Here is a 27,750-nt window from a genome sequence, read left to right on the forward strand (position 1 = left end):
ATGTTGTACAGTAAAGAACGGATTGTCCGAACACATCATGGAACACATCACATGACAACAACAAAATTCATGCACAACACACACGAAACGCACAAATTGCATGCGTAAAACATGCTGATTAGGGGTATACATGACCGTCGGCAAAAAAACGTTCTCATTTTAGCTGTACCTCCGCAAGTAAAGTTTATTTTGCAATGCCAAGATTGTCACCAGAGGAACGAGAACGGGCGTTGGGCATGTTGCAGGTTGGCATATCAAGCAGGCTTATTGCCAGACGATTTGGTTGCCATCATTCCACCTTCATAAGACTTGCCAACAGGTACCAACAAACAGGAACCACCAGGGACCGCCAACGTCCCGGCCGGGCACGTGTTACCACCCTTCGTCAAGATCGAGACTGAGATTTGATCAGTGCATCCACCGTCCGACGCCGTCTCCGTGCAGCAGGATTACGGTGTCGACGCCCTTATTTTGGGCCCATCCTGACTGATACACATCGCCGTGAACGCCGACGATGGGCTGAACAGCGTCGTTTGTGGTTGTTACGACAATGGCACGGTGTTGTGTTCGACGGGTCACGTTTTCACTTGCGAAATGCTGACGGGCGTCTACGGGTATGGCGTCGACGGGGAGAACGTTACCATAAGGACTGTGTTGTGCAAACAGATCGGTGGGGTGGAGAAAGCATTATGGTGTGGGGGGAGGTCAGTTATTATCACAAAACCGCTCTGGTAGTTTGTCGTGGCAGAGTGAATGCCCTTTACTACCGTGACAGCATTCTTCAGAACAACGTCGTTCCCTTCTTTAACCAACATCAAGATCTGCACACATTCCAGGAAGACAATGCTCGAGCGCACACTGCATGTGTTGCAGCACAGGTTCTGGCAAACAACAACATTCCTCTACTTCCATGGCCTGCATTGTCACCAGATTTGTCTACCACTGAACACTTGTGGGATTACATCGGCCAACGCCTCTCACGTCGCCCACAGATCAACAACCTTGGGGAGCTTGAGAATGCCTTGCAACAAGAGACGAATGCATTGCCTCAAAACATTATTCAGAGACTTATCAGTTCAATGAGGAGACGTTGCACAGCTTGTGTTGCTGCTAACGGTGGTCATACACGTTACTTACTTTCCAATTTGACTCCATCTTTCTTTCATGGTCAGCTGAATTAAAACTTCACTGTTTTGCTGGATTGGTTCTTTTCTTTACCAATCACTGGACGACAAAAGTATGCAAAATTTACACCGATTGCTCATTTATGCTCTTGGAAATCCAAACTAATACAGGTGGTGCGTTTTCAGTGATGTTCAGTATATTTGCTGAAACGGTACTCAGGAACTTCCCAGCCGATAGCAACCGCCACTCAAACTGCATATCTAAAGGTAAATATTCTTACATAAGTTTTGACTTTCCTACTGTGGTATTTTAAATTGAGTGGTGAATATTCGATCCTGATAGACGAGTAGGTGTAAATCCAAGTTAAGTTAATTTCAACTTCAGTGTTAAATACCTGGAATAGAATTCGCGATTGTAGTATTCTACCCATCGAAACCGTTACTCCCGTTAACCTGTTTCAGAACTATTAGCAAGAAACTGTCACTCACATTTGAACATTTAATTTGCTAGAAATGCCTCTGTCTTGTGTACTTCTGACCTATTATAGCAACCATGGGCGAACGAGTTTGATGAAATTATACCGGTTCGACAATGCATTATCAATAACTTCCTTCTTATGAATACGAAATCAGGAATTGTTATGTTTCTCTCATATATATCCACAGGGGATATCACTTGCATGAAATCAGGCAATATCTCAAGGAAGATATCACTATAAGGGCGGTGGGGTAGCCTAGTGGTTCAAGCGTTGGATCGTCACGCCGAAGACCCGGGTTCGAATCCCCACATGGGTACAATGTAGGAAGCCCATTTCTGGTGTCCCCCGCCGTGATGTTGCTGGAATATTGCTAAAAAGCGGCGTAAAACCGAACTCAGTCAGTCAGATATCATTATAACGACTTTGTATGATAACGTCCGTCAAACAATTGTTTCGTCATCAGTTACCATGACATCAAAGACAAAGAATTTCAGCTGAAGTTGTTTGGATGTGTGCAAGCAAAATAGCATAAGCTGATTATATTTAATTAAGTATGATATGAAAGAGGATATTTCATGTGTCTAGTCAATTGTGATGCACCTGTCATCAAGTGACGTGGAAATATGACAACACGAGATGACAGATACATCATATTTCACTTGACACATAAAATGGTCTATATATCATGTTCTTAAATCCTTTATGTTGGAGTAATATATAGCATGAATTTAAATTGTTAATTGAGTTATAGATTGCATCAGCTAAAATTGTTTCACAAGTCTCATGTATAGCATCATTAAATATTTCTTATAACGTAGGTTTTATATATAGCATCACCTTCAAGCCTCGTGTATATAGCCTCAGCTGAAAATGATGACCCTCATTTGTGACCCCCATACAGCAAATTATCTCGAGCTGGTCACCTTTCTAAGATGTACAGATACATAGGTACCCACAAATTTGTGCTATCAACAGAAATCTTAACTATAGTTTAGAAATTATGTTTCTTCAACGCCTAGGGTGAGAAACTCAAGTGTGATAACCGACGAAAGATCGAATTCAACATCCGTGATTGACTACTCGACGGGAACACCTACTCTACTACTGTCAGTACCCGTCTACCCGCTAACTCTACCACTGTCAGTACCTGTCTACCCGCTAACTCTACCACTGTCAGTACCTGTCTACCTACCAACTCTACTACTGTCAGTACCTGTCTACCCGCTAACTCTACCACTGTCAGTACCTGTCTACCTACCAACTCTACCACTGTCAGTACCTGTCTACCTGCTAACTCTACTACTGTCACTACCAGTCTACCCGCTAACTCTACCACTGTCAGTACCTGTCTACCTTCCAACTCTACTACTGTCAGTACCCGTCTACCTGCTAACTCTACCACTGTCAGTACCTGTCTACCTACTAACTCTACCACTGTCAGTACCCGTCTACCCGCCAACTCTACTACTGTCAGTACCTGTCTACCTACCAACTCTACTACTGTCAGTACCTGTCTACCTGCTAACTCTACTACTGTCACTACCAGTCTACCCGCTAACTCTACCACTGTCAGTACCTGTCTACCTTCCAACTCTACTACTGTCAGTACCCGTTTACCCGCTAACTCTACCACTGCCAGTACCTGTCTACCCGCTAACTCTACCACTGTCAGTACCTGTCTACCCGCTAACTCTACCACTGTCAGTACCTGTCTACCCGCTAACTCTACCACTGTCAGTAACTGTCTACCTTCAAACTCTACTACTGTCAGTACCTGTCTACCTACTAACTCTACTACAGTCAGTACCTGTCTACCTACCAACTCTACTACTGTCAGTACCCGTCTACTTACTAATTCTAAAACTGTCAGTACCTGTCTACCTACTAACTCTACTACTGTCAGTACCTGTCTACCTACCAACTCTACTACTGTCAGTACCTGTCTACCTACCAACTCTACCACTGTCAGTACCTGTCTACCTACTAACTCTACCACTGTCAGTACCTGTCTACCTACCAACTCTACCACTGTCAGTACCCGTCTACCTATCAACTCTACCACTGTCAGCACCTGTCTACCTTCCAACTCTACCACTGTCAGTACCTGTCTACCTTCAAACTCTACCACTGTCAGCACCTGTCTACCTTCCAACTCTACCACTGTCAGCACCTGTCTACCTTCCAACTCTGCTACTGTCAGCACCTGTCTAGCTACCAACTCTACCACTGTCAGCACCTGTCTACCTTCCAACTCTACTACTGTCAGCACCTGTCCACCTACCAACTCTACCACTGTCAGCACCTGTCTACCTTCAAACTCTACTACTGTCAGCACCTGTCTACCTACCAACTCTACCACTGTCAGCACCTGTCTACCTTCCAACTGTACTACTGTCAGTACCCGTCTACCTGCTAACTCTACTACTGTCAGTACCTGTCTACCCGCTAACTCTACCACTGACAGTACCTGTCTACCTACCAACTCTACCACTGTCAGTACCTGTCTACCTACCAACTCTACCACTGTCAGTACCCGTCTACCTACCAACTCTACTACTGTCAGTACCCGTCTACCTACCAACTCTACTACTGTCAGTACCTGTCTACCTACCAACTCTACTACTGTCAGTACCTGTCTACCTACTAACTCTACTACTGTCAGTACCTGTCTACCTACCAACTCTACCACTGTCAGTACCTCTGTACTAATTCTAAACCTTACAACACCCAGGCCTGTTTGATAAACCGTGTGAGGTCGATGGTTTGACCCCCATGCCGTGTTATACCTAAACATATTAAAAGAGGGCCCTTGTCATTTCCCGATATTGCTCTCAACATTAAGTGAGTTTACTTTTACGCCGCTTTTAGCAATATTCTTCCAGCAAAATCACAGAAGGGGACACCAGAAAATAGCTTCACACATTGTGCCAATTTGAGGATCGAACCCGGGTCTTCGGCGTGACGAGCGAACGCTTTATCCACTAGGCTACCCGACCGCCCACTATATTAAGAGAATAGAACAAGGACAGAACTGGCGGAGCCAATATACGGCGTCTCAATCTCTTCTGTGTCTACGTGTTTACATGCAAATTCTACTACTGTCAGAACAAGAGCAAAGCCGGAGCCCGTTGTGCAGAACGTGGCGCCAAAATGACCCCCCAAAAATCTTCTACATCTTTTCCTATACATTAACATTAACAGTCCTTGCGCTAAGACCCCTTTGTCGAACAGGCGGTCTATTAAAAGAAAATAAACAACCAGCGTTCAAAGACGTTAAAACTATTAGAAAAAGACCAAAACATCACATACCGAATAAAAGAAGAACCATCGCGCAAACAAAATTCTCTCCTGGTGTCAGCCGGAAATACCAACTACTGTCACTTCCAGACTCAGACAAATTCATGTCATTGCCGAAATGGGACAGATTCATGGTCTTGAGGTGTCCGGCACGCGCCTGGCGCAGGTATATCAGCATTGACCAATGTCCATTATGTCTTTAAGGGACCTGGCGCGGGTAGATCAGCACTGACCAATGTCCACTGTGGTAATACATACAAAAGGCCAGGCAACATGTCGTGTGAAAAACATTGACATGTGAACAGTAAACTTGAGTTACACGGGGTCTTCTTTCACTGACGTAGTTCTCGACCAATCTTCTTGTTCGCAAACTGACACAGCAGCCTGGCAACAGCCTCTGGTTATTAGCGAAGGGCCAGAAAGTGAATACGTCACACGTTTTCATGGATAACTTCTTTTTATTCTTTATACGAAGTTTCAGAGCTAAGTCTTGCTCTTTCATTAAGTGAATGCTGAGTCAGTGGTGATGATAATGACGACAACGATGATGACGATGATGATGATGATGATGATGATTTGGACATTTATCGTGCGGTTTCCGACATAATGACTATATCGTTTTAACCATTCACTTACACGTTTTCATGGATAACAACTTCTTTTTTAATTCTTTATACGTTTCAGAGCTTATTCTTGCTCCTTCATCAGGTGAGTGCTGAGTCAGTGTACAGAGTTAATATACAGACTCGTGCCAGTTATATTGGGCCACTTGACGTAATTTCCATATACTTACATGTTAATTTTGTGTAGCATAAATAATTTTCATGAATATAATTTTTGTAAGATCCAAGTCAAATTTTGTACATTTGTGAGGAACCATCTTACCTACAATCACATAATTTCTGTTTAATTTTCCGCTGCTTATTTATCGAATGGCAACAGTTTAATCAACATAGGCACAGTGCCGTGAACCTTTAACATGACGGCCTATGGGATGATGCATTGTGGAACCATACGTAAGTGGATAAATGTGATGTAATTAGTTAAATAGTGGTCGGAAAATTTAACTGAAATTATGTGTGCAGAGCAGAGATGATTTCACATTTGCCTGTCAAATTTTACAAAGATCCATCCTAAACTCACTTCATGAAAATTATTTATGCTTCACTGAAATAACATGTAAGTATATGGAAATTACGTCAAGTGGCCCAATATAACTGGCACGAGTCTGTATATTGATAAACATGTTTACACAATGCAAGCTGGGAGAATGTACAAAGATAACAATAAAATCACGAAGCCAATTACATAGGATTAATGTACAAAGATAGCAATATTTTGTAATGATAAAGGACCCGTGAAGATCCGGGGTAGAATAGGTCTTCAGCACCCCATGCTTGCCACAAAAGGCGACTATGCTTTTGTAAGAGGCGACTAACGGGATCGGGTGGTCAGGCTCGCTGACTTGGTTGACACTTGTCATCGGTTCCCAATTGCGCAGATCGATGCTCATGTTTGTTGATCACTGGATTGTCTGGTCCAGACTCGATTATTTACAGACCGCCGCCATATACAGCTGGAATATTGCTGAGTGCGGTGTAAAACTCAACTCACTCACTCACTGTAATGATAAAGCCAAGGTGAGGTGAGGTGAAATTGGGTTTAACTTCGTACTTGAGAATATTTCGCTGATATGACGAGATATATCCAAGAGTTGGGGAAGGGGGTATCAAACCTGCATTGTGTACACGATTTTTTTTTCTATATATATTCATCCTGTGCAGTCCGTAAGCGAAATACGTATAATGACGGAAAGCGCATGTTAAATCTCCAAATCATCATCACTGACATCACCTGATGGAGGAGCAAGAATTACCTCTGAAACGTCGTATAATACGGAAGCGTAGTAGGGCCAAGGTGAAATTTTGTGTGTGTCTCTATCTCCTACGTAGGAGATCTTAAGTCCTACGTAGGAGATATTAAGTACTACGTAGGAGATATTAAGTCCTACGTGGAAGATAGTAAGTCCTACGTAGGAGATATTAAGTACTACGTAGGAGATAGATACTAAGTCCTACGTAGGAGATATTAAGTACTACGTAGGAGATAGTAAGTACTACGTAGGAGATAGTAAGACCCCCCAAAAAAGTCACCGTGGCCCTACTACGCTTCCGTAGTATAAAGAATGAAAAGAAGTTGTTATCCGTGAAAACGTGTCATGTACTCAAGTCCGTCCAACTTCTAAATAAATGCCTTTTAAGAAATTCATTCGAACAGAAAGATGTTCAGCCCTTCGACCCATGTTGTGTTTAACAGATCATTGCGGACTGTTTCCTCTCCCCACACACATATATACGCAAGCACGCACGCATATATACGCAAGCACGCACATACGCACGACCTTATCCAAACAACAGTTTTGAATGATGGTGAAACCTAGAAATGATATGGATAGTTCGCATTGTCGGCTAGTCGTGGAGAAAGTGTTATAGTGAGGATAGTGTTGTGCTCCCCTTCTTACGCGTTATATGAATACTTATTACCCTATGATATGATAAATTTGTCGAATTCTGATATACTACCCATCAAAAATTTAGACTCACTATATGTTATCATAGCATTACATAAAATATGTGTGTGTGTGCGCGCGTGTGCGTGCGAGAAGCATGTGCAAATATCGCACATGTGAACTGCTACGTTTTGGTGTTCAGTTTTGTTAAGAATACGCCAATTTCACCATTTTGTAACTTGTGACAATAATCTTTTCAACGTTACGAACTTGTTTTACAATACATCAGTTCATGTGTAAATAGTACCTTAAAACAGTATGGAATATTTTGCAAAATCTAGTTTAGAACACAGTTGACTGAAGTAAGTGGCCACATTTACACTAGGGAGTCCATCCTTTTGATGGGTAGTTTTTCTTGTATACATGTGTGTGTATATATATTCAATGACACAAAACGAATTTCATTTCACATATGTATTACTGTACACTGCTGAACTTCACCTCTTATGTCGGAATTGATCTCGGTCAGACCCATGAAAGTCTGGGTTAGAATATACCTTCGGCATCCCATGCTTGTCGTAAGAGGCGACTAACGGGATCGGGTGGTCAGGCTTCTTGACTTGGTTGACACATGTCATCGTATCCCAATGGCGCAGATCGATGTTCATGATGATCACAGGATTGTCTGGTCCAGACCCGTTTTTTTACAGACCACCGCCATAGAGCTGGGATATTGCTAAGAGCGGCGTAAAACAACAATCAATCAATCAAAACATACATGGGAGATTGTTTTGTCGTTTGTATTTATTCACATTTAATGACCATGGGCATTATGCCAGCCATGTCCTCCCTTGTTACTGTTCAGAGTATTGTTTCGAAAGCACACCGGGTTCACACTACGCTTCCTCAATACCCGCTCTTATCAGTGTTCAGTGCATTTAGAGAACGGGCATTATTGAAATAACATTAGCTTTTTCGTGTGACATAAATTCAGTATGATCTCACATACCCAATATCCAGTATAACCTGCCATCGCCCAACCATGATGGCAGCATGACCCAGCCACACCAGACATCCGTCATGCTCCCATCCTGCCAACCAATCCCCATCTGTGGGCCAAGTATGAGGACTGTCACACCAGACATCCGTCATGTTCCCATCCTGCCAACCAATCCCCATCTGTGGCCCAACCATGAGGACAGTCACACCAGACATCCGTCATGCTCCCATCCTGCCAACCAATCCCCATCTGTGGCCCAACCATGAGGGACAGTCACACCAGACATCCGTCATGCTCCCATCCTGCCAACCAATCCCCATCTGTGGGCCAAGTATGAGGACTGTCACACCAGACATCCGTCATGTTCCCATCCTGCCAACCAATCCCCATCTGTGGCCCAACCATGAGGACAGTCACACCAGACATCCATCATGCTCCCATCCTGCCAACCAATCCCCATCTGTTGCCCAACCATGAGGACAGTCACACCAGACATCCGTCATGCTCCCATCCTGCCAACCAATCCCTATCTGTGACACAACCATGAGGACAGTCACACCAGACATCCGTCATGCTCCCATCCTGCCAACCAATCCCCATCTGTGGCCCAACCATGAGGACAGTCACACCAGACATCCGTCATGCTCCCATCCTGCCAACCAATCCCCATCTGTGGCCCAACCATGAGGACAGTCACACCAGACATCCGTCATGCTCCCATCCTGCCAACCAATCCCCATCTGTGACACAACCATGAGGACAGTCACACCAGACATCCGTCATGTTCCCATCCTGCCAACCAATCTCCATCTGTGGCCCAACCACGAGGACCACGAGGACAGTCACACCAGACATCCATCATGCTCCCAACCAGCCACCCAATCCCTATCTGTGTCACAACCATGAGGAAATGGGATGACAGCATGACCAGTCACACCAGACATCCGTCATTCTCCCAACCAGCCACCCAATCCCCATCTGTGACACAACCATGAGGACAGTCACACCAGACATCTGTCATGCTCCCATCCTGCCAACCAATCCCCATCTGTGGCCCAACCATGAGGACAGTCACACCAGACATCCGTCATGCTCCCATCCTGCCAACCAATCCCCATCTGTGGCCCAACCATGAGGACAGTCACACCAGACATCCGTCATGTTCCCATCCTGCCAACCAATCCCCATCTGTGACACAACCATGAGGACAGTCACACCAGACATCTGTCATGTTCCCATCCTGCCAACCAATCCCCATCTGTGGCCCAACCACGAGGACAGTCACACCAGACATCCATCATGCTCCCAACCAGCCACCCAATCCCTATCTGTGACACAACCATGAGGAAATGGGATGACAGCATGACCCAGTCACACCAGACATCCGTCATTCTCCCAACCAGCCACCCAATCCCCATCTGTGACACAACCATGAGGACAGTCACACCAGACATCCGTCATGCTCCCATCCTGCCAACCAATCCCCATCTGTGGCCCAACCATGAGGACAGTCACACCAGACATCCGTCATGCTCCCAACCTGCCAACCAATCCTCATCTGTGATCTGTGACACAACCATGAGGAAATGGGATGGCAGCATGACCAAGTCACAGCAGACATCCGTCATGCTCCCAACCAGCCACCCAATCCCCATCTGTGACACAACCATGAATAAATGAGATGGCAGCATGAGCACACATTGTGATCTCTACTCCCACATGTCATGTACCTGCAAAACTGTTTATCAGTAATTAAACACACAAAGATTGCAAAAAGTTGATAACATTTTATTAATATATTAGAATCCACTGCATATGCTGACGAGGCACATGGTAAGGGGCTCAACTGGGCAAATGATTGGCTGCAGCACTGTCCTCCAGCATATGCAACACACACGCGCTGCCACATAGTGTGGTACTACACACATAGGGTATGCTTCAACGCACATAGAGTATATGTTGTAATACAAGCTCCACAAACATTTAGTAAAGCTCCACAAGCATTTAGCATGTGTTTAACATGATGTGGATTACGGTACACATCAAGGACACACAGTGCTTCCACACACTATAGAATGTAGTGTACAGGCACATATAATGCAGTTGCATATACACAAATTGTGGTGTCGTACAAACAATGTTAAGCCTAAAAGCATGAAAATGTCCTCAGACTTTATCTCGCTATATCCAGAAAATATACTATTCAGCATTTGATAGAGATCCGAGAGTGGGAATCTGAATGCCTGCAGCTGCAGCATTACCAGTTCGATTTTAAATTTAGTAGAGTGAGTGACTTAGATTTTACCCCACTTTTCGCAATATTCAAGCAATATTATGGTGGACACCAGAAATGGACTTCAAACTGGGTTCCCAAGTGGGGAATCGAACCATCGTTAACACGATGGGCAAATGCTTTAACCACAAGCCTACTGCCCCAGTGTCTCAGTCCTTTAGCTACGTGACAGTTTCAAACAGCCAGTATCCCTATCAATTGTTGAATAGTATATACATATGCTTCAAGCATCTGAGTAGTGGTGAAAGCTGCAGTACTAACACACAGTATACTGGTCTGACAAGCTGCAAGACACAGCAATAGTTTATATTGGACTCATCCTTACCAACCAGAGCCATTTCTTTCTCCATGTCGGACCTGCCTTCCACACAGATCTAAGAGTCCTGCTTGTAATGATCAAGACTGACTGACTGAGTTTGGTTTTACGCCACTTTTAGCAATATTCCAGCAACATCACGACTGGGGACACCAGAAATGGGCTTCACACATTGTACCCAAGTCGGGATTCGGCGTCACAAGCCAATGCTTTAACCATTAGGCTACCCCACCGCCCCTGTAATGATCATAAAAATATTTAGATAATGTTATTGTTTATCAGAAGATGATACTTGATCCCATTATGTGATAGACAATCTGATTCTCATATTGACTTCAACAATCTGTAATGATTATCTTCACTAACAACAATTTGCATCCAGGCATTTAGAAAGTGGTCAGATGTAACATGTTATATTTGGGATTACACTTTCTCAGTAAGCCGCAGTTGGCTGAACGGGTTAGACAGCTGACTTTGTGTGCTAGCGATTTGGTGCCTGACTCTGAGGGTGTGGGTTCGAATTCCAGATGGGATTCAACCCCCCAAAAGTACTAGAATCAGTAATTTAATGAGAAAGTGAAATCCCCAATATAAACATATCTTAACTGAGCATCACATTTCTTGATTGACAAACTTGATCCCATCGTATCTATTGACAAGAATCTGCAATTATCATCAAGATTCACCATTTGCATCCCGCTGTCTTGACTGACAGCAACCTGTATCCACACAGTAAAACAGAACAAAACATTAAATTAAAGACATATTTTGGGCAAAGCCCTGGTTTAGTGAAGATTAACATCATAGGAAATTTGAATATATATGTAAACACTAAAAAAAGTAAGCATGCGTTTCCTGATCTACAATATTACCTCCAAATGGATTTGAACCCCGGACCTTCTGATCTGAAGTGGGACGCCTTGTCCACATGACCAAAGCGGTTAACCCAGTTAGCAAGCTGACAAGGTAAGGATGACTCGATGCCCTGCTACATATATGTACCACACTTTGAAGTGGGTTTTATTTGCCTGTTTAATTATTGGTACACATAACAATCAAGTTGACATATTCAATGAACAAAACCTTTAGCGATCGTGACTATTTTGAAGAATATGTTATGAAAATGTGTGAGATAAATTATCCCAAAAATAATTCTGCCCCCTAATATTTATTTTGTTCAGAAATAAAATGTTGATATAAATTGCAACATGACAAGAAGTATTAAAACAAATGCAACATAATTTTATGCATGGTTTTATGGATTTTTTTATCAATATGCTAAATAGATACAGATGTCACATTTGAAGAGATTACTTTCACATGATTAATATGATTAACATTTTAATATGTAAACTATTCAAATATCAATAGAGTACAAAGAAAAATATGTTTAAAACCTAGTTTGAATCAAACACAATATTTAGTGTGTTTTTTTATCTTTTACTTTTGCATAACTCGTGGTAGCTTCATCCTTAAATTCAAGAATATAAAATTGGTTTTATGGGGATGTGAGTGAGTGAGTTTAGTTTTACGCTGCTTTTAGCAATATTCCAGGAATATCACGGCAGGGGAACACCAGAAATGGGCTTCACACATTGTGCCCATGTGGGGAATCGAACCCGGGTCTTCAGCCTGTCGGTCGGATGCCTTAACCACTAGGCTACCCCGCCACCCCTGCGGATGTGAGCAAATCATCAATGTCACTTTATCAAGTCCTTAAACTTAATATTACTGCATCAAAACACAATCTTTAGTCTGTGAAATAATATTTGTTTGTCTTCTAGAGAAATTGAAAACAGGATAAAATATGAAGTCAAAACATATTAAAAAGTATGTCAAAACACAATATGTAGAATGGGTCATGTGACGAAAAAACAGACCATCGTCTTACCTAATAGTCACGTGACCATCTGTTAAACCAACACAGATACAAATCCACAATCTTCTTGACAAAAATCTACAAACGATAAAATTAAATTACCATGACATACAAAACAGTACCGATAATGGTGGGTACAAACTGTTTTTGTTAAATTAATTGTAAACATTTCTGGTACATTAAATAAAATATAATTAAATATTTAATTAATACACGTTACTGGCATCTCATATGTCTTTATAATCACATTGATACTGCGTATTTTGAGCGAAGCAACAGCACACAAAGCTGGGAGCTTAAAGTGCCGACCATTCAAAATTTGGGAAAAAGGGCTGCAATGGTTGGGGTGATTTAATTTCATATTCTTTACATCAGAATATTTTGGGGAAAAATAATTCAGCCTGAAGTTACTTATTTTGAAAAAATATTCCATAACATGGAAAAAATATTCTGTGAAAAAAGAAGAAGTTTGTGTCCATCTCAAAACAAAATTATTTACGACCGAAACACATGCTGATGCCCAAACTCCCCACCCCACGACTATTGTTTGGTCCATCTCTACCTACATAAGTTGAAAGGAGTATTGCAGATCTAACTGATCCTGGATATATATTTAACATGATATAAAATATATGCAATAATAACAACACAAGAATATACATACAACTCATAACAGTAAACATCTTGATGTTGCTCCATCACTGACTAGATCATCCAGCTGTCACATTGTCTCAAGCAAGAGACAAACGTAAGTTAAAGTACTCAGGAAAATAATATCACCCCTCAGAAAAGTCAACTTTCAGATCATGAAGAGGGACATGATTTTAGAAATGTAATGAGAAAATAGCCCCAGTTCAACCAGTAGAAAATGGGTACCCGGTGGGATGTCATTTGACTATTAATCTTGTCACAGCTTTGGGTTAACAGGGCCAGTAATGTCCATTGTGTTGGAAGTGCCTAGAGTATGCCCATGCAGCATAGAATTCAACACAGAATAAGAGGCCTTATCATTATTATATATTTTTCAACTCACAAATTATTGTAGAATGAGTATGGATGTCACAGGGGTGGAAATAACCCATTGCCCAATGCCCCAGTCTAGTGTTTTTTTTCTGTTGGGCAAGCAAATTTGTATGTCCCTCTGTACCGGTGTCCAGTTGACTTTCCAATGTCAATTATGTTGTTCATTTAAACATCAACAAGAAAATCGGCCGGTATAGTGGAGAAATTATCAGGGCAAGTGATTTTACATGTGCCACTGTACCGGAGTACACTAGCAATTTTAAAGTTATTTCCACCCCTGTGTCATGAGTCACCACTACAATGATCCATCCTTAAGATGCTCAGACAATCTGACACGCCATACAGACTTAAATGTATTCATACTTTAATCCTGTAGCATTTCACATAAGACCAGTTGATTCATATTTATTCAGAGATGACAAGGCTTTATGGATGATCAACTTCTTTATTTTGACAATGGCAACGTTTTGGTATAGATTCTTATACCGTTTTCAAGCATAGGATATAAGAATCTATACCGAAACGGTGCCATTGTCAAAATAGAGAAGTTGATCATCCATAAATTCTTGCCATCTCTATACCACCAAGTTCTAGAATGCCACTCAAACAAATCAATTTAATCATTTCAAGGTCAAATCTAAAGTAATTTGTTTGTTAATGACATGAATGATTCAAATTGACACATCAGTACTGTGTGAGACATTTTCATATTAAAACATGAACATAGATATATTCAGTAAATTTTAAACCTTTTTAATAGTTTTTTATGTCCTATGAAAGATAAAAATTGAAAAAACATTGCTGCAAATTAAGTATCACAATACATATGATATCTTGAATAAAGATATATTGTCATACATGTCATGTCAGGGAATACCTGTATCATGCTTCCCAAAGAATGATCATTCGACCCTGCTGAGTTAACTGAAATGTCCAATGTAAATACAATGTGCAAGAGTCATACTAGATAGCACTGAAGAGATTCTGAGGAACAAAAAACAACAATCTGTGGCTGACATCAGTTAAAGTATATCAACTGAGAAGTGGTTTGAAGAATGAACTGTTTGTGTTTTAAATGATTGTGGCTAACTGAAAAACTTCTGCTGAATACTCAATGTTGCAAAGCCAATTCTTTCATATAACTTTGTAATATGTCATTACGAATTGTAACTTGTTATACATTGTACATTAACCACTAATCTTCTCACTGGTATAAACAATGCTAGCCACTGCCGAACCTGCACAGCACCAAGAACAAAGCTTAAAACTAAACTGATACGGAATATATATGATATGTAAAAATATGATATTGGTTTTTTGTACTGATTATATGATAAAAATATATGAATCCTGGTAATGGTGTAAATAAGTAACATCAAAATATATCATTATTGAAGCGGTAAAGCAATGCACCATTTAATATAAGTAAACTACCAAATATAAGGAAATACAGTTGACATACTTGATGTGTCCTTATTATCACCTCTCATTATTTGGTGTAAGTTCATGTCCCTGCAAACTGATTATACACACCCAAGGACCAATAATACAGAAATCCTAGGACCAACAGGAATGGATACCTAGGACAGGACATCCTAGGACCAACAGGAAAGGATACCTAGGGCCAATAGGACTGGACATACTAGGACCAATAGTACAGAAATCCTAGGACCAACAGGAAAGGATACCTAGGGCCAATAGGACAGGACATCCTAGGACCAATAGTACAGAAATCCTAGGACCAACAGGAATGGATACCTAGGACAGGACATCCTAGGACCAATGGTACAGAAATCCTAGGACCAAAAGGAAAGGATACCTAGGACCAATAGGACAGGACATCCTAGGACCAATAGTACAGAAATCCAAGGACCAACAGGAAATGATGCCTAGGACCAATAGGACAGGACCAGTAACAGTAACAGGAATCAGAGGACCACATAGTACAGGACACCAAGTGCCAATGGTATAGGACACCTCAGCACACCTTAGGACCATTAGTACAGGGCACCCTTGGATCAGTAGTATCAGATACCTTCGGACGAATAGTTCAGGGCACTTTAGGACAAATAGTACAGAATTCCTTGGGTCATTGGTTTGAGGCACCCGAGGACCAATAGTACAAGAATGTTGGGACCAATAGTACCGGACACCCTCAGACCAATCATAAAGGACACCCTTGGAACAATAGTACAGTACACGTTGAACCAATTGGGACACCTAGAACACCTAGTGCAGGACACCCTAGGACCACTCAGGACACCTAGGACCAATAGCACAGTACATGCTGCACCAAATGGGACACCTAGTGCAGGACACCCTAGGACCACCCAGGACACCTAGGACCAACAGCACAGTACATGCTGACCACCACAGTACATGTTGCACCAAATGGGACACCTAGAATGAACAGTGCAGAAACCTAGGACCCTAGGACCAGAAAACCCTAGGACCAATAGCTGGGGCACTAATGGTACCAGACAGCCAAGAACATTTGTAAAACAGTAATTCCTAAAAAAATACCCATGATATTTTTTCAAAGATGCTCCACATATTTGATGCTCCACAATTTGAAGGAGTTTTTTTAATGCTTCTGATTGAAGAAATGGTCGAAAGTTCAGCTGATGTGACCAAATAAGACATGCAAGAGCAAACACAACAGCAAACTACAAATTATGCAGATGAGCCACAGGAAAGCACAAGACAAGCACAGAATTGTATAAAATGGAACTTTTTAAACCAAACTGTAAGTGAATTGGGTTTACACTTCTCTGTCAGTGTTCAGTTGCTACCACAGCTACATGCTCCTACCTCAGGTATACACCACATTAAAGCATACAGTACCTGGGCTGTACTTTGTCCGTCTCCTGGAATTTGGAAACGGGGATTTGAACCAGGTGTCATGTGATACTTCCTACTCTGCTATCCCACATCACCTATATGCCTCTCTCTCCCTCACTGTTTGTCTGCATATAGGGAGGTGGACAACACAGCTGGCTTGAGGTCATTTCTCAAAATATTTCCTAAAAATCTGCCATTGGCTGGCTTTGACCGATTCTATCGTACCAATAGTTTGTCGTTTAATGACGCACTCAGCAATATTCCAGCTATATGGTGGCGGTCTGTAAATAATTGAGTCTGGACCGAACAATCCAGTGATCAACATCATGAGCATAGATATATGTATTTTGGATGCGATGTAGTAGATATATAAGTAGGAATACGGAATTTGTATACAAGACATACTCACAGATACCCCATAATGCATCTGTGCCCCACGGATATATACAACAACAATATCACAAGGTTTCAGAATCCATGGCTATGAAAATAAACAGTTCACAAAATACAAGAAACTGTCACAAAATAATCAAACTGTTTTAAGCATGGCATGTTACAAATATACATATACATATACATGTACATAAATATTCTTATATAAAACTTCAACTAAAACATTGTTGCGTATAAATACTAAACATGATTCGCACATAAATACCCAATATTTCTAGCACTTCAGTTGCGACACTGTTTCAAACTGATGAGTCACGTATTTATAATAATATAAATTATCCTTTAAAAAAACGTCAGAGAAAGTTTTCACAATTTGTAAGGCGCATGTGATACAGGGCATGTTGTACACAATGAATTAATCAAACAGTTACCTAGCGACAATAATGTGTTGTCATGGTTACAGAAAAAGTCATTCACTCTATTGACAAGTCACCTTGTACTAGCTTCATGTCCAAGGTGAGCCACATTTATCATGTATCATGATTTCCTCCAAATCACAACTTCCGCCAAATCTCCAGTTCAGTGATAGGATCTTATATATTCCATATGTGAGTAACTGAATGAGTTTGCTTTCCAGTTACATCACAGCTTGTCAAGTGATGCAGGTCGAAGATTGGTTGGTCGGTTGTTGTTTTACGCCACACTCAGCAATATTCATGCTATATGGCGGCGGTCTGTTAATTATCGAGTCTGGACCAGACAATCCTGTGATCAACAGCATGAGCATCAATCTACAATGACATGTGCCAACCAAGTCAGCGAGCCTGACCACCTGATCCCATTAGTCGCCTCTTATGACAAGCATGGGTTACTGAAGATCAATTTTAATCCGGATCTTCACAGGTATGCAGGTCTAAGACATTTGTCACTTTAGTGAAACCCATAAATATTGACATGCTGACAAACCCAGAAACAATCAGGCAAGACAATATTCGAACCCATGATCACAGGGTCCTGGAGTGCCCAAGGGAAGCAACTCTGCACAGCGAATTGCATTAAGTTCTTGGATTATCCCCACTTCTGTCGCATCGTCATGTCTGACATATAGAAACAATTTTCTTATGGAAACATCCTGAAGTAGTGTGGATTAATCCAATGAAATGCTCTTAATATTTTAAGAGCATGATTACTTAACATATCACACTGAAAAGCTCTTACAGTGCAACATCTATCACAATTGCTACACCTTGATTAGCTCAAGACACAATTTCGTAAGCATATAAACTATAATAACACAGGTATATACACAAAAGATGATGTATAAAAAATATCATAATGACAAAATTCTGCATCCTGTCAAACCATTTCATTCTATGTCAAAGAAAACACAAGTCCTTCTGTTGGGCAAACCTGGAGATAGAACCCAAGGCAATCAGCTTTAACAACAGACCTATAAAGAACGTTAAATGAAAACATGAAAAGTTTTGGCACTAACATGACCGTATATCAGATCCGAAAGTAAATAAACTAGCTGATGAAAGAGATTTAAAAGTTCAGAAATCAGTTCCCTTTTGAGAATCAGAGGAGAGTGAAAACATAATATACAATTTTGAAACATCTGGAAGTTTGGTTGGGTTAATTAAATTACCTTAAATCAAATTACTAGGTTATGAGAACAATTTAGTAAAAGAATTCAGGGATATATTCACTGGTTATTTGAGCGGATTTTAATAGATTTTCATTTTCATTAAGGTTTCTGAAATCAAGTTGAGTGAATAATTTGATTTAAAGTAATCAATTTTTTGTTTTTTTCTTTAAAAATATACGGTTTCAACAAAAAAGGGTTTTAATATTGGTCGAATACACCAAAAAGGTAGAGCACCACTAATTCTACTTATATTGATGTGCAATAGCCATTATCCCTTGGTGAACAACATTCGTCTGATAAATGTTCAGTTAGTATCATATGCCAATGGCTTCCGAGACATCTTGGTTCCAAATGATATGATGATACGTCCATCTTGAGAAATATAGTTTTTAATACGTTCTCTACAGGATAACATGCTGTACTGGACATGGATAAAAAAATGCTTTTGATGCTAAATGCTGATATTTCTAATGGATACATGGAAGATTTGGATGATGTACGAAATTAGAAAAGGGATGGTGCCTAGTTTTCTCTCTCCTAAATTTAAGATTCTCCTGATTTTAGTTGAACAAAAAAACATATATAACTTTTTCGCCTAACCTATTAGTTTTCCGTCTGCAGAGAAAAAAACATAAATCTAGTGTCCATATTTTCTGATAAAAGTTGATGTAAAATGAACAAAATACTGCCTTTATATGTTTTGTTTTCAAAGAATAACATGAATATTCGAAGGTTATTTGCCAAATAATTTCTCCAGGACACTTTCACATCAATGTCTGCCCAAGCACTGCCCCCTGGTGGTGAAATGCTGAAACTCAGGGGAAGATAACCCAGTTTATGTTGACATGGAACAATGGAAGCATGAAAATGGACTGACATCAATAGATAATAAGGCCGACTTAGATTCGTGTACATAAATCAATATATAGGGCAGTATCAGCTTAAAACAGTAACTGGGCAAGACCTGCTTGAAAATCACCTGTAACAACGTGATTCCCAGTGACTTGTAGGTCCTTTTTGTAAATGTGTATTCGTTAAGATTGTAAACTGAAAATATGTCAAGATACGTGGATAGCCTACTGCATAGTCCATTCACAGAACAAACCAGTTGCATATTTCTGGTGTCAGTGTTTCCGTGACAATCTGTAAACCGTGTTCCATGGCAACGTGTTACCACTTGTTACTTCAATGGTGGGGCCACCTGCAAAGAGAATAAAAACGTTTACAAATATGGGAATAGTCACGTCAAAATAGTGAGGACTGACTGACAGAAGATAAGAGAATAGAGGGGAGAAGAGGAGAATAGAGGGGAGAAGAGAGAAGAGGAGAGGAGAGAATAGAGCAGGGAATAGAGAAGAGGAGAGGAGAATAGAGAAGAGAAGAGGAGAATAGAGGGGAGAAGAGACTGACTGACTGACTGAGTTTGGGTTTACGCCGCTTTTAGCAATATTCCAGCAACTTCACGGCGGGGGACACCAGAAATGGGCCTCACACATTGTACCCATGTGGGGATTCGAACCCAACGTTTTAACCATTAGGCTACCCCACCGCCCGGGGAGAAGAGAGAAGAGGAGAGGAGAATAGAGCAGGGAAAAGAAAAGAGGAGAGGAGAATAGAAAAGAGGAGAGGAGAGAAAAGAGAAGAAAAGCGAGTAGAGAAGACTGGAGAGAATAGAGGAGAGAAGAGGAGAGAAGAGAAGAGGAGTGAGTGAGTGAGTGAGTTTAGTTTTACACCGCTTTTAGCAATATTCCAGCAATATCACGGCAGGGGTCACCAGAAATGGGCTTCACACAATATACCCATGTGGGGAATCGAACCCAGGTCTTCTGCGTGACGAGCGAACGCTTTAACCACTGGGCTACCCTACCGCCCCAGAAGAAGAGAGGAGAGAAGAGGAGAGGAGAATAGAGCAGGGAATATAGAAGAGGTGAGGAGAATAGAGAAGAGGAAAGGAGAGAAAAGAGAAGAAAAGAGAGAAGAAGAGAGAGAAGAGAAGACTGGAGAGAATAGAGGAGAGGAAAGAAGAGAGGAGAGAAGAGGAGAAGAGTGAGTGAGTGAGTGAGTTTAGTTTTACGCCACACTCAGCAATATTCCAGCTATATGGCGGTGGTCTGTAAATAATCGAGTCTGGACCAGAAAATCCAGTGATCAACAGCATGAGCATCGATCTGTGCAATTGGGAACCGATGACATGTGTCAACCAAGTCAGTGAGTCTGACCACCCGATCCCGTTAGTCGCCTCTTACGACAAGCATGGGTTACTGAAGATCAATTCTAACCCGGAATCTCACTGGTCGGAGAAGAGAGAAGAGAGGAAAGACGAAAAGAGCAGAGGAGAGCAGAAGAGGAGAGGAGACAGAAGAGAAGACAGAGGAGAGGAGAATAGAGAAGAGAGGAGAATAGAGAGGAGAATAGAGAAGAGAAGAGAAGAGAAGACGAGATAAGAGAAGAAAAGAGAGGAGAAGAAAAAGAAGAGAAGAGAAGTCACTTCTAAATCACTCTGATTCAGCCCAACAAACAGCATTGGTCAAGCCTCGCACTCGAAGTTGTACAATGCCTCATTTCCTTAGGTGTATATATATAAATTTTGCTTCCATTTTGTTTTGAATTTAATCTCCTTTCAAACCCATTTTCTGAGAAAACATGCTAGTATGGGGGATTGTGTACAAGCAACTAACTGGAGTGGGACAGACAGAATCACTTTTAATTGTCCAGACTTTTCAAGAAGTTATGAAAGTCCATTGACATGTGTTCATAAACACATATTTGTTGTCAAAAGACATGCAAGTGCGATTCTATTTATCATGCAACCTAATTTTCTCAGCTTGACGGTAAGTATCAGTGTCAAATGTATAAAACGGTTCAGCTAATCAGTTTCAGTGGCAAAAACATCCATGTCTAATTGTTTTGTCATGGAAACCAACGACATTGCAACTGTTTACAAAATCTGTGCTATCTCATATTTTCAGACGTAGTCCATATGTCAGACTTCTGGAGCAGGGTGATCTCCAGGTTGAGGTGTGGACAGTTCCTGGAGTGTCCTCTCTAGGATGATCACACCTTTATAAAAACACATCTGTAGTAACCATAGTAACGCTGGCTGTCACCTCAAACTGAAATATTGGAATCTTGTTTCACAGGATATATTTTGTTATCTGACTGACATTCTGTTGACATATTTACAATGTTTTGATTGAATTCCGTTTGACATGATTAGTTTTCAGTTGGGAAGTCTAATTGCTTGAAATCAGTTTGACACGGTTATAGTCAACGTGGCAGTCTAATTGTTTGAGTACAATTAGACAAGATTATTTTTCAGTTGGGAAGTCTAATTGCCTGAATTCAGTTTGACACGGTTATAGTCAACGTGGCAGTCTAATTGTTTGAGTACAATTAGAAAAGATTATTTTTGTCAGTTGGAAGTCTAATTGCCTGAATTCAGTTTGACATGGTTATAGATAACGTGGCAGTATAATTGTTTGAGTACAATTAGACAAGATTATTTTTCAGTTGGGAAGTCTGACTGCCTGAATTCAGTTTGACACGGTTATAGTCAATCGAGAAGTCCAGCTGCTTCTGTTAAATTTTTTAAATATGTAGACTCAGGTGAGACGATGTTTGAAATGCTGGAGAGGTGTTTGGACTGAAATCTTCCCATGTCATCACACTACCAGTACCACTGGACCACATGCTGCATGTTGGACCTCTTAAAGAATTGCAAGAACATTTCAACTTCAGAAGTAGTAGTGAACAAGCAAGGTTTCAACTGATTTCATCAAGGGAGCTTCAAACTAGGGACCGCCTCCGTGGTGTAGTGGTTAGAGCATCTGCCCGGAGAGGATCCCCGACCGCATCATACCAAAAGACGTTAAAATATGGTACTTGTTGGTCCCTGCCTGGTGCTAGGCATTAATGGGTACAACAAGGACTGGTCGGCTCTGAGTCAGTATAATGTGTCTGAGTGGGGTATTCATGCTTCACTGCGGCATGGTATCTCAGTGGGCTAGCACTATAAAACCGCTTCAGTCTGGGCTAGTACAAGCAGCCTGCACATACACATACACACGCATGCACGTCGTCATATGAGCGAAATATTCTCAAGAACAACTTTAAACCCAATTTCACCTCACCTAAAATTAGGATGCTTGACTCTAGACTCATGAAGGTTTGAGCTATATAAAGGGAACATTTAAACAAAATTAAACTAAAATGGACAACTTCCTCTGTGGAAGGTTTAAACTATGATGGTTGACTATATAAAGGGAACATTTAAACTAAAATGGACAACTTCCTCTGTGGAAGGTTTAAACTATGATGATTGACTATATAAAGGGAACATTTAAACTAAAATGGACAACTTCCTCTATGGAAGGTTTAAACTATGATGATTGACTATATAAAGGGAACATTTAAACTGGGTGAGTGAGTGAGTGAGTGAGTGAGTGAGTGAGTGAGTGTGAGTGAGTGAGTGAGTGAGAACATTTTTTACGTCACAAGGGTGTGGTAACCACGAAGTGTATTGCGACTTACCACACACAGCTGTCCATTCTTGCCCTTTTTGATGCTGTAGATCTGGCCCTTGGTGAACTCTATACAGCCCTGCTTACCACTGGCTAGGTCATGGTTGATGCTGGAAAACAGACAGGGGTATCAACACTAGCTAGACAGACAGTGGTATCAACACTAGCTAGACAGACAGGGGTATCAACACTAGCTTGACAGACAGGGGTGTCAAAACTAGCTTGACAGACAGGGGTATCAACACTAGCTTGACAGACAGGGATATCAACACTAGCGTGACAGACAGTGGTATCAACACGGGATATCAACACTAGCTTGACAGACAGGGATATCAACACTAGCTTGACAGACAGGGATATCAACACTAGCTTGACAGACAGGGATATCAACACTAGCTTGACAGACAGGGATATCAACACTAGCTTGACAGACAGGGGTATCAACACTAGCTTGACAGACAGGGGTATCAACACTAGCTGGACAGACAGGGGTATCAACACTAGCTTGACAGACAGGGATATCAACACTAGCTTGACAGACAGGGATATCAACACTAGCTTGACAGACAGGGATATCAACACTAGCTTGACAGACAGGGATATCAACACTAGCTGGACAGACAGGGATATCAACACTAGCTGGACAGACAGGGATATCAACACTAGCTTGACAGACAGGGATATCAACACTAGCTTGACAGACAGGGATATCAACACTAGCTTGACAGACAGGGGTATCAACACTAGCTAGACAGACAGGGGTATCAACACTAGCTTGACAGACAGGGATATCAACACTAGCTTGACAGACAGGGGTATCAACACTAGCTTGACAGACAGGGGTATCAACACTGGGTTGACAGACAGGGATATCAACACTGGCTTGACAGACAGGGATATCAACACTAGCTGGACAGACGGGGGTATCAACACTAGCTTGACAGACAGGGATATCAACACTAGCTTGACAGACAGGGGTATCAACACTGGCTTGACAGACAGGGATATCAACACTGGCTTGACAGACAGGGATATCAACACTAGCTGGACAGACAGGGATATCAACACTAGCTTGACAGACAGGGATATCAACACTAGCAGGACAGACAGGGATATCAACACTAGCTTTACAGACGGGGGTATCAACACTAGCTAGACAGACAGGGGTATCAACACGGGATATCAACACTAGCTTGACAGACAGGGATATCAACACTAGCTTGACAGACAGGGGTATCAACACTGGCTTGACAGACAGGGATATCAACACTGGCTTGACAGACAGGGATATCAACACTAGCTGGACAGACAGGGATATCAACACTAGCAGGACAGACAGGGATATCAACACTAGCTTTACAGACGGGGGTATCAACACTAGCTAGACAGACAGGGGTATCAAAACAAGCTAGACAGACAGGGGTATCAACACTAGCTGAACAGACAGGGGTATCAACACTAGCTAGACAGACAGGGGTATCAACACTAGACAATATAACTGGGGTATCAACACTAGATAATCTTACAGGGGCATCAACACTAGACAATCTAACAGGGGTATCAACACTAGACAATCTAACAGGGGTATCAACACTAGATAATCTTACAGGGGTATCAACACTAGACAATCTAACAGGGGTATCAACACTAGACAATCTAACAGGGGTATCAACACTAGATAATCTAACAGGGGTATCAACACTAGATGATCTAATAGGGGTATCAACACTAGATAATCTAATAGGGGTATCAACACTAGACAATCTAACAGGGGTATCAACACTAGACAATCTAACAGGGGTATCAACACTAGATAATCTAATAGGGGTATCAACACTAGACAATCTAACAGGGGTATCAACACTAGACAATCTAACAGGGGTATCAACACTAGACAATCTAATAGGGGTATCAACACTAGATAATCTAATAGGGGTATCAACACTAGACAATCTAACAGGGGTATCAACACTAGATAATCTAATAGGGGTATCAACACTAGACAATCTAACAGGGGTATCAACACTAGATAATCTAACAGGGGTATCAACACTAGATAATCTAACAGGGGTATCAACACTAGATAATCTAACAGGGGTATCAACACTAGATAATCTAACAGGGGTATCAACACTAGATAATCTAACAAGGGTATCAACAATAGACAATCTAACCGAAACCATGAGATACAAGGGGCTGACAGCATGACGACATACAGCAACAAGCTCACATTTTGTTTACCTTCAATTCACCTTTTACATATTTCATAACGAAGTGAGTGGTATTAGAATTATTTCATCAATATCATGATGGTGGACCCCATAAATGTGTTTCACTTATTGTATCCATGTGGGGAATCAAACCTTGGAGTTTGCATGATATGTGAACACTTTAACTACATGGCCACCCGACTGCCATTCACACCAAGCAATGGGGGATGGGGTACAACCCATTGCAAGAAGATACAGCTGCATCTTGCACAGTTACCTCTCAACAGACTAGTCAAATCATTTCTCTAACCACACAATGCGTGACAAAGGGAGGATTCGCAGATAATCAAGAAACAGTCTCACCTTCCCTCTGTGGCGACCTTGACAACGTCCGTCTTGTTGCCAGACATAGCAATCTTGGTGATGGCCTCAATAGCATAGTCACTCTGCAGTATCAGATCCCCCTAAAAAAACAGGCATATTGAACAAAACAGGCATATTGAAGAAAGGTCCTGCCACAGGTAACCCAGTTTAATGGATCTGTCACAGCATCACTGAAGCAGATTCTCAAAATGTATTTGTTTGATTGTTGCCAAACACCGCACTCAGCAATATTCCTGCTGTATGGCGGCAATCTGTTAATAATTCTTGGAATTGAGTTCCTTCATTGTTTCTGTCACTCTTGAACTTATCCAGAAATTTTAAAATATAAGTAAATAATTGGGTCGGGACCACATAACCTTGTGATCGATATTGTGAGCTACTACTCAGGGGGTCTCATGATCAAGTCACAAAGCCAAATCACCTGATCTATTCAATATTTACATCAACTCTTACAAAAAGTAAAACTGGAGATCAGAATCTTTTTGTTTTATTTGTTGTTTTTTCAAAAGGTGGCATCAGAACAGTTGTGGGGCGAGACCGGAGTAAATGATCAGGGCAAATTTGGGATTCAAACTCAGAACACCAGATCCTGATACAGGTAAGGAACATAACTCAACACAACAAAATTGTGGCATCACAGACCACTGCACCACCTAGCTTGGAGAAAGAAGTTTACAGAGGCTGAGAAACAATGAATTGAGTGAGTTTGGTTTTACGCCGCTTTTAGCAATATTCCAGCAACATCACGGCGGGGGACACCAGAAATGGGCTTCACACAATGTACCCATGTGGGGATTCGAACCCGGGTCTTCGGCGTGACGAGCCAACGCTTTAACCACTAGGCTACCCCACCGCCCCTGTGGGGAATAGAACCCGGGTTTTCAGCGTGATGAGTGGACACCTTAACTATTAGGAACAATGAATTGAGCCAATGAGATTAGTTCCAGCTTCAGTGATGCTCGGACACATTCATTGTAATTGTCTAAATGGTTTGGAAGCCATGATACACAGCAGCAGGTATAAGCTCTATATCGTTTATACACTGATATGGTGTTCAAGGTTGAGAGGCAGTAATATACAGCAGATGATACATGCTCTAAATGTTATATACACTGTAATAAAGTGTTAATGTTAATTTGTTCCTATCACAGAAACTACCATAAACTGGTTAAAAAGCTCAGTATATAGATGATTAATTGTAAGAATGTTAATTGAAAATCTGCTCACATGCATATAGGAAGCTAGCAATGTCAATGTTCGTTTGTTTGTCTAATTCTGTACAGCTAATCCATCTTCCAGCTGACCTGTGAAGATCCGGGTTAGAACTGATCTTCAGCAACCCATGCTTGTCGTAACAGGCGAATAACGGGATCGGGTGGTCAGGCTCGCTGACACATGTCACATATCCCAACTGCATAGATCGATGCTCATGCTGTTGATCACTGCATTGTTTGGTCCAGACTCAGCTATTTACAGACCTATGCCATATAACTGGAACACTGCTGAGTGTGGCATTAAAAAACCAACCAACCATATTCCAGCTGTAAACCAGCAATCTGTACAATATTTAAACCAGATGATCGACAGTATAAGCATTGATCAGTTGGGTCACGATGACATGTATCAACCCGGGCGCTGAGCCTTACCATCTATTTCCCTTGCTTGCTTGCCTCTCACGGACATGCAAAGACCCATTTTGACCCAGAATCTGAAGATGGCTATCTTGACTACCTATGTGTCTAAAAAAGCTACTTAGAAATAATAACATGCATTCAATGATAACTATAATACTTATATCAACATGACTAGATCAGCATTTTCTTGTAGAAAATGT

At 41.4% G+C, this 27,750-nt stretch overlaps 1 protein-coding gene and 1 long non-coding RNA gene across 5 annotated transcripts in view; both read right to left on the reverse strand.

The window, feature by feature from the left end:
* Window positions 1–12,441: 12,441 nt before the first annotated feature.
* On the reverse strand, window positions 12,442–16,314 carry LOC124277649. 4 transcript variants are annotated; one of them, XR_006898881.1, is made up of 3 exons: window positions 15,740–16,312; window positions 14,604–15,608; window positions 14,478–14,521 (listed from the first exon to the last, which is right to left on the reverse strand). It is a non-coding gene; the product is annotated as an uncharacterized LOC124277649 (long non-coding RNA). The 4 variants fall into 4 exon arrangements; XR_006898882.1 differs by having other exon boundaries at window positions 12,442–15,515; window positions 15,740–16,314; XR_006898883.1 differs by having other exon boundaries at window positions 12,442–15,538; window positions 15,740–16,314.
* A 3,074-nt stretch (window positions 16,315–19,388) lies between these two features.
* Window positions 19,389–27,750, reverse strand: part of LOC124277648 (unconventional myosin-Ic-like) — an 85,371-nt gene continuing 77,009 nt past the window's right edge. The window contains 3 exon segments of the mRNA XM_046713374.1: window positions 19,389–20,003; window positions 23,333–23,432; window positions 25,896–25,996. Coding sequence (XP_046569330.1) covers window positions 19,983–20,003; window positions 23,333–23,432; window positions 25,896–25,996 — 222 coding nt within the window. The 3' untranslated portion in view covers window positions 19,389–19,982.

This window comes from Haliotis rubra, unplaced genomic scaffold (assembly GCF_003918875.1).
Source record: "Haliotis rubra isolate DU_JTF1 unplaced genomic scaffold, ASM391887v1 Scf225, whole genome shotgun sequence".
Classification (NCBI taxonomy): Eukaryota; Metazoa; Mollusca; class Gastropoda; order Lepetellida; family Haliotidae; genus Haliotis; species Haliotis rubra.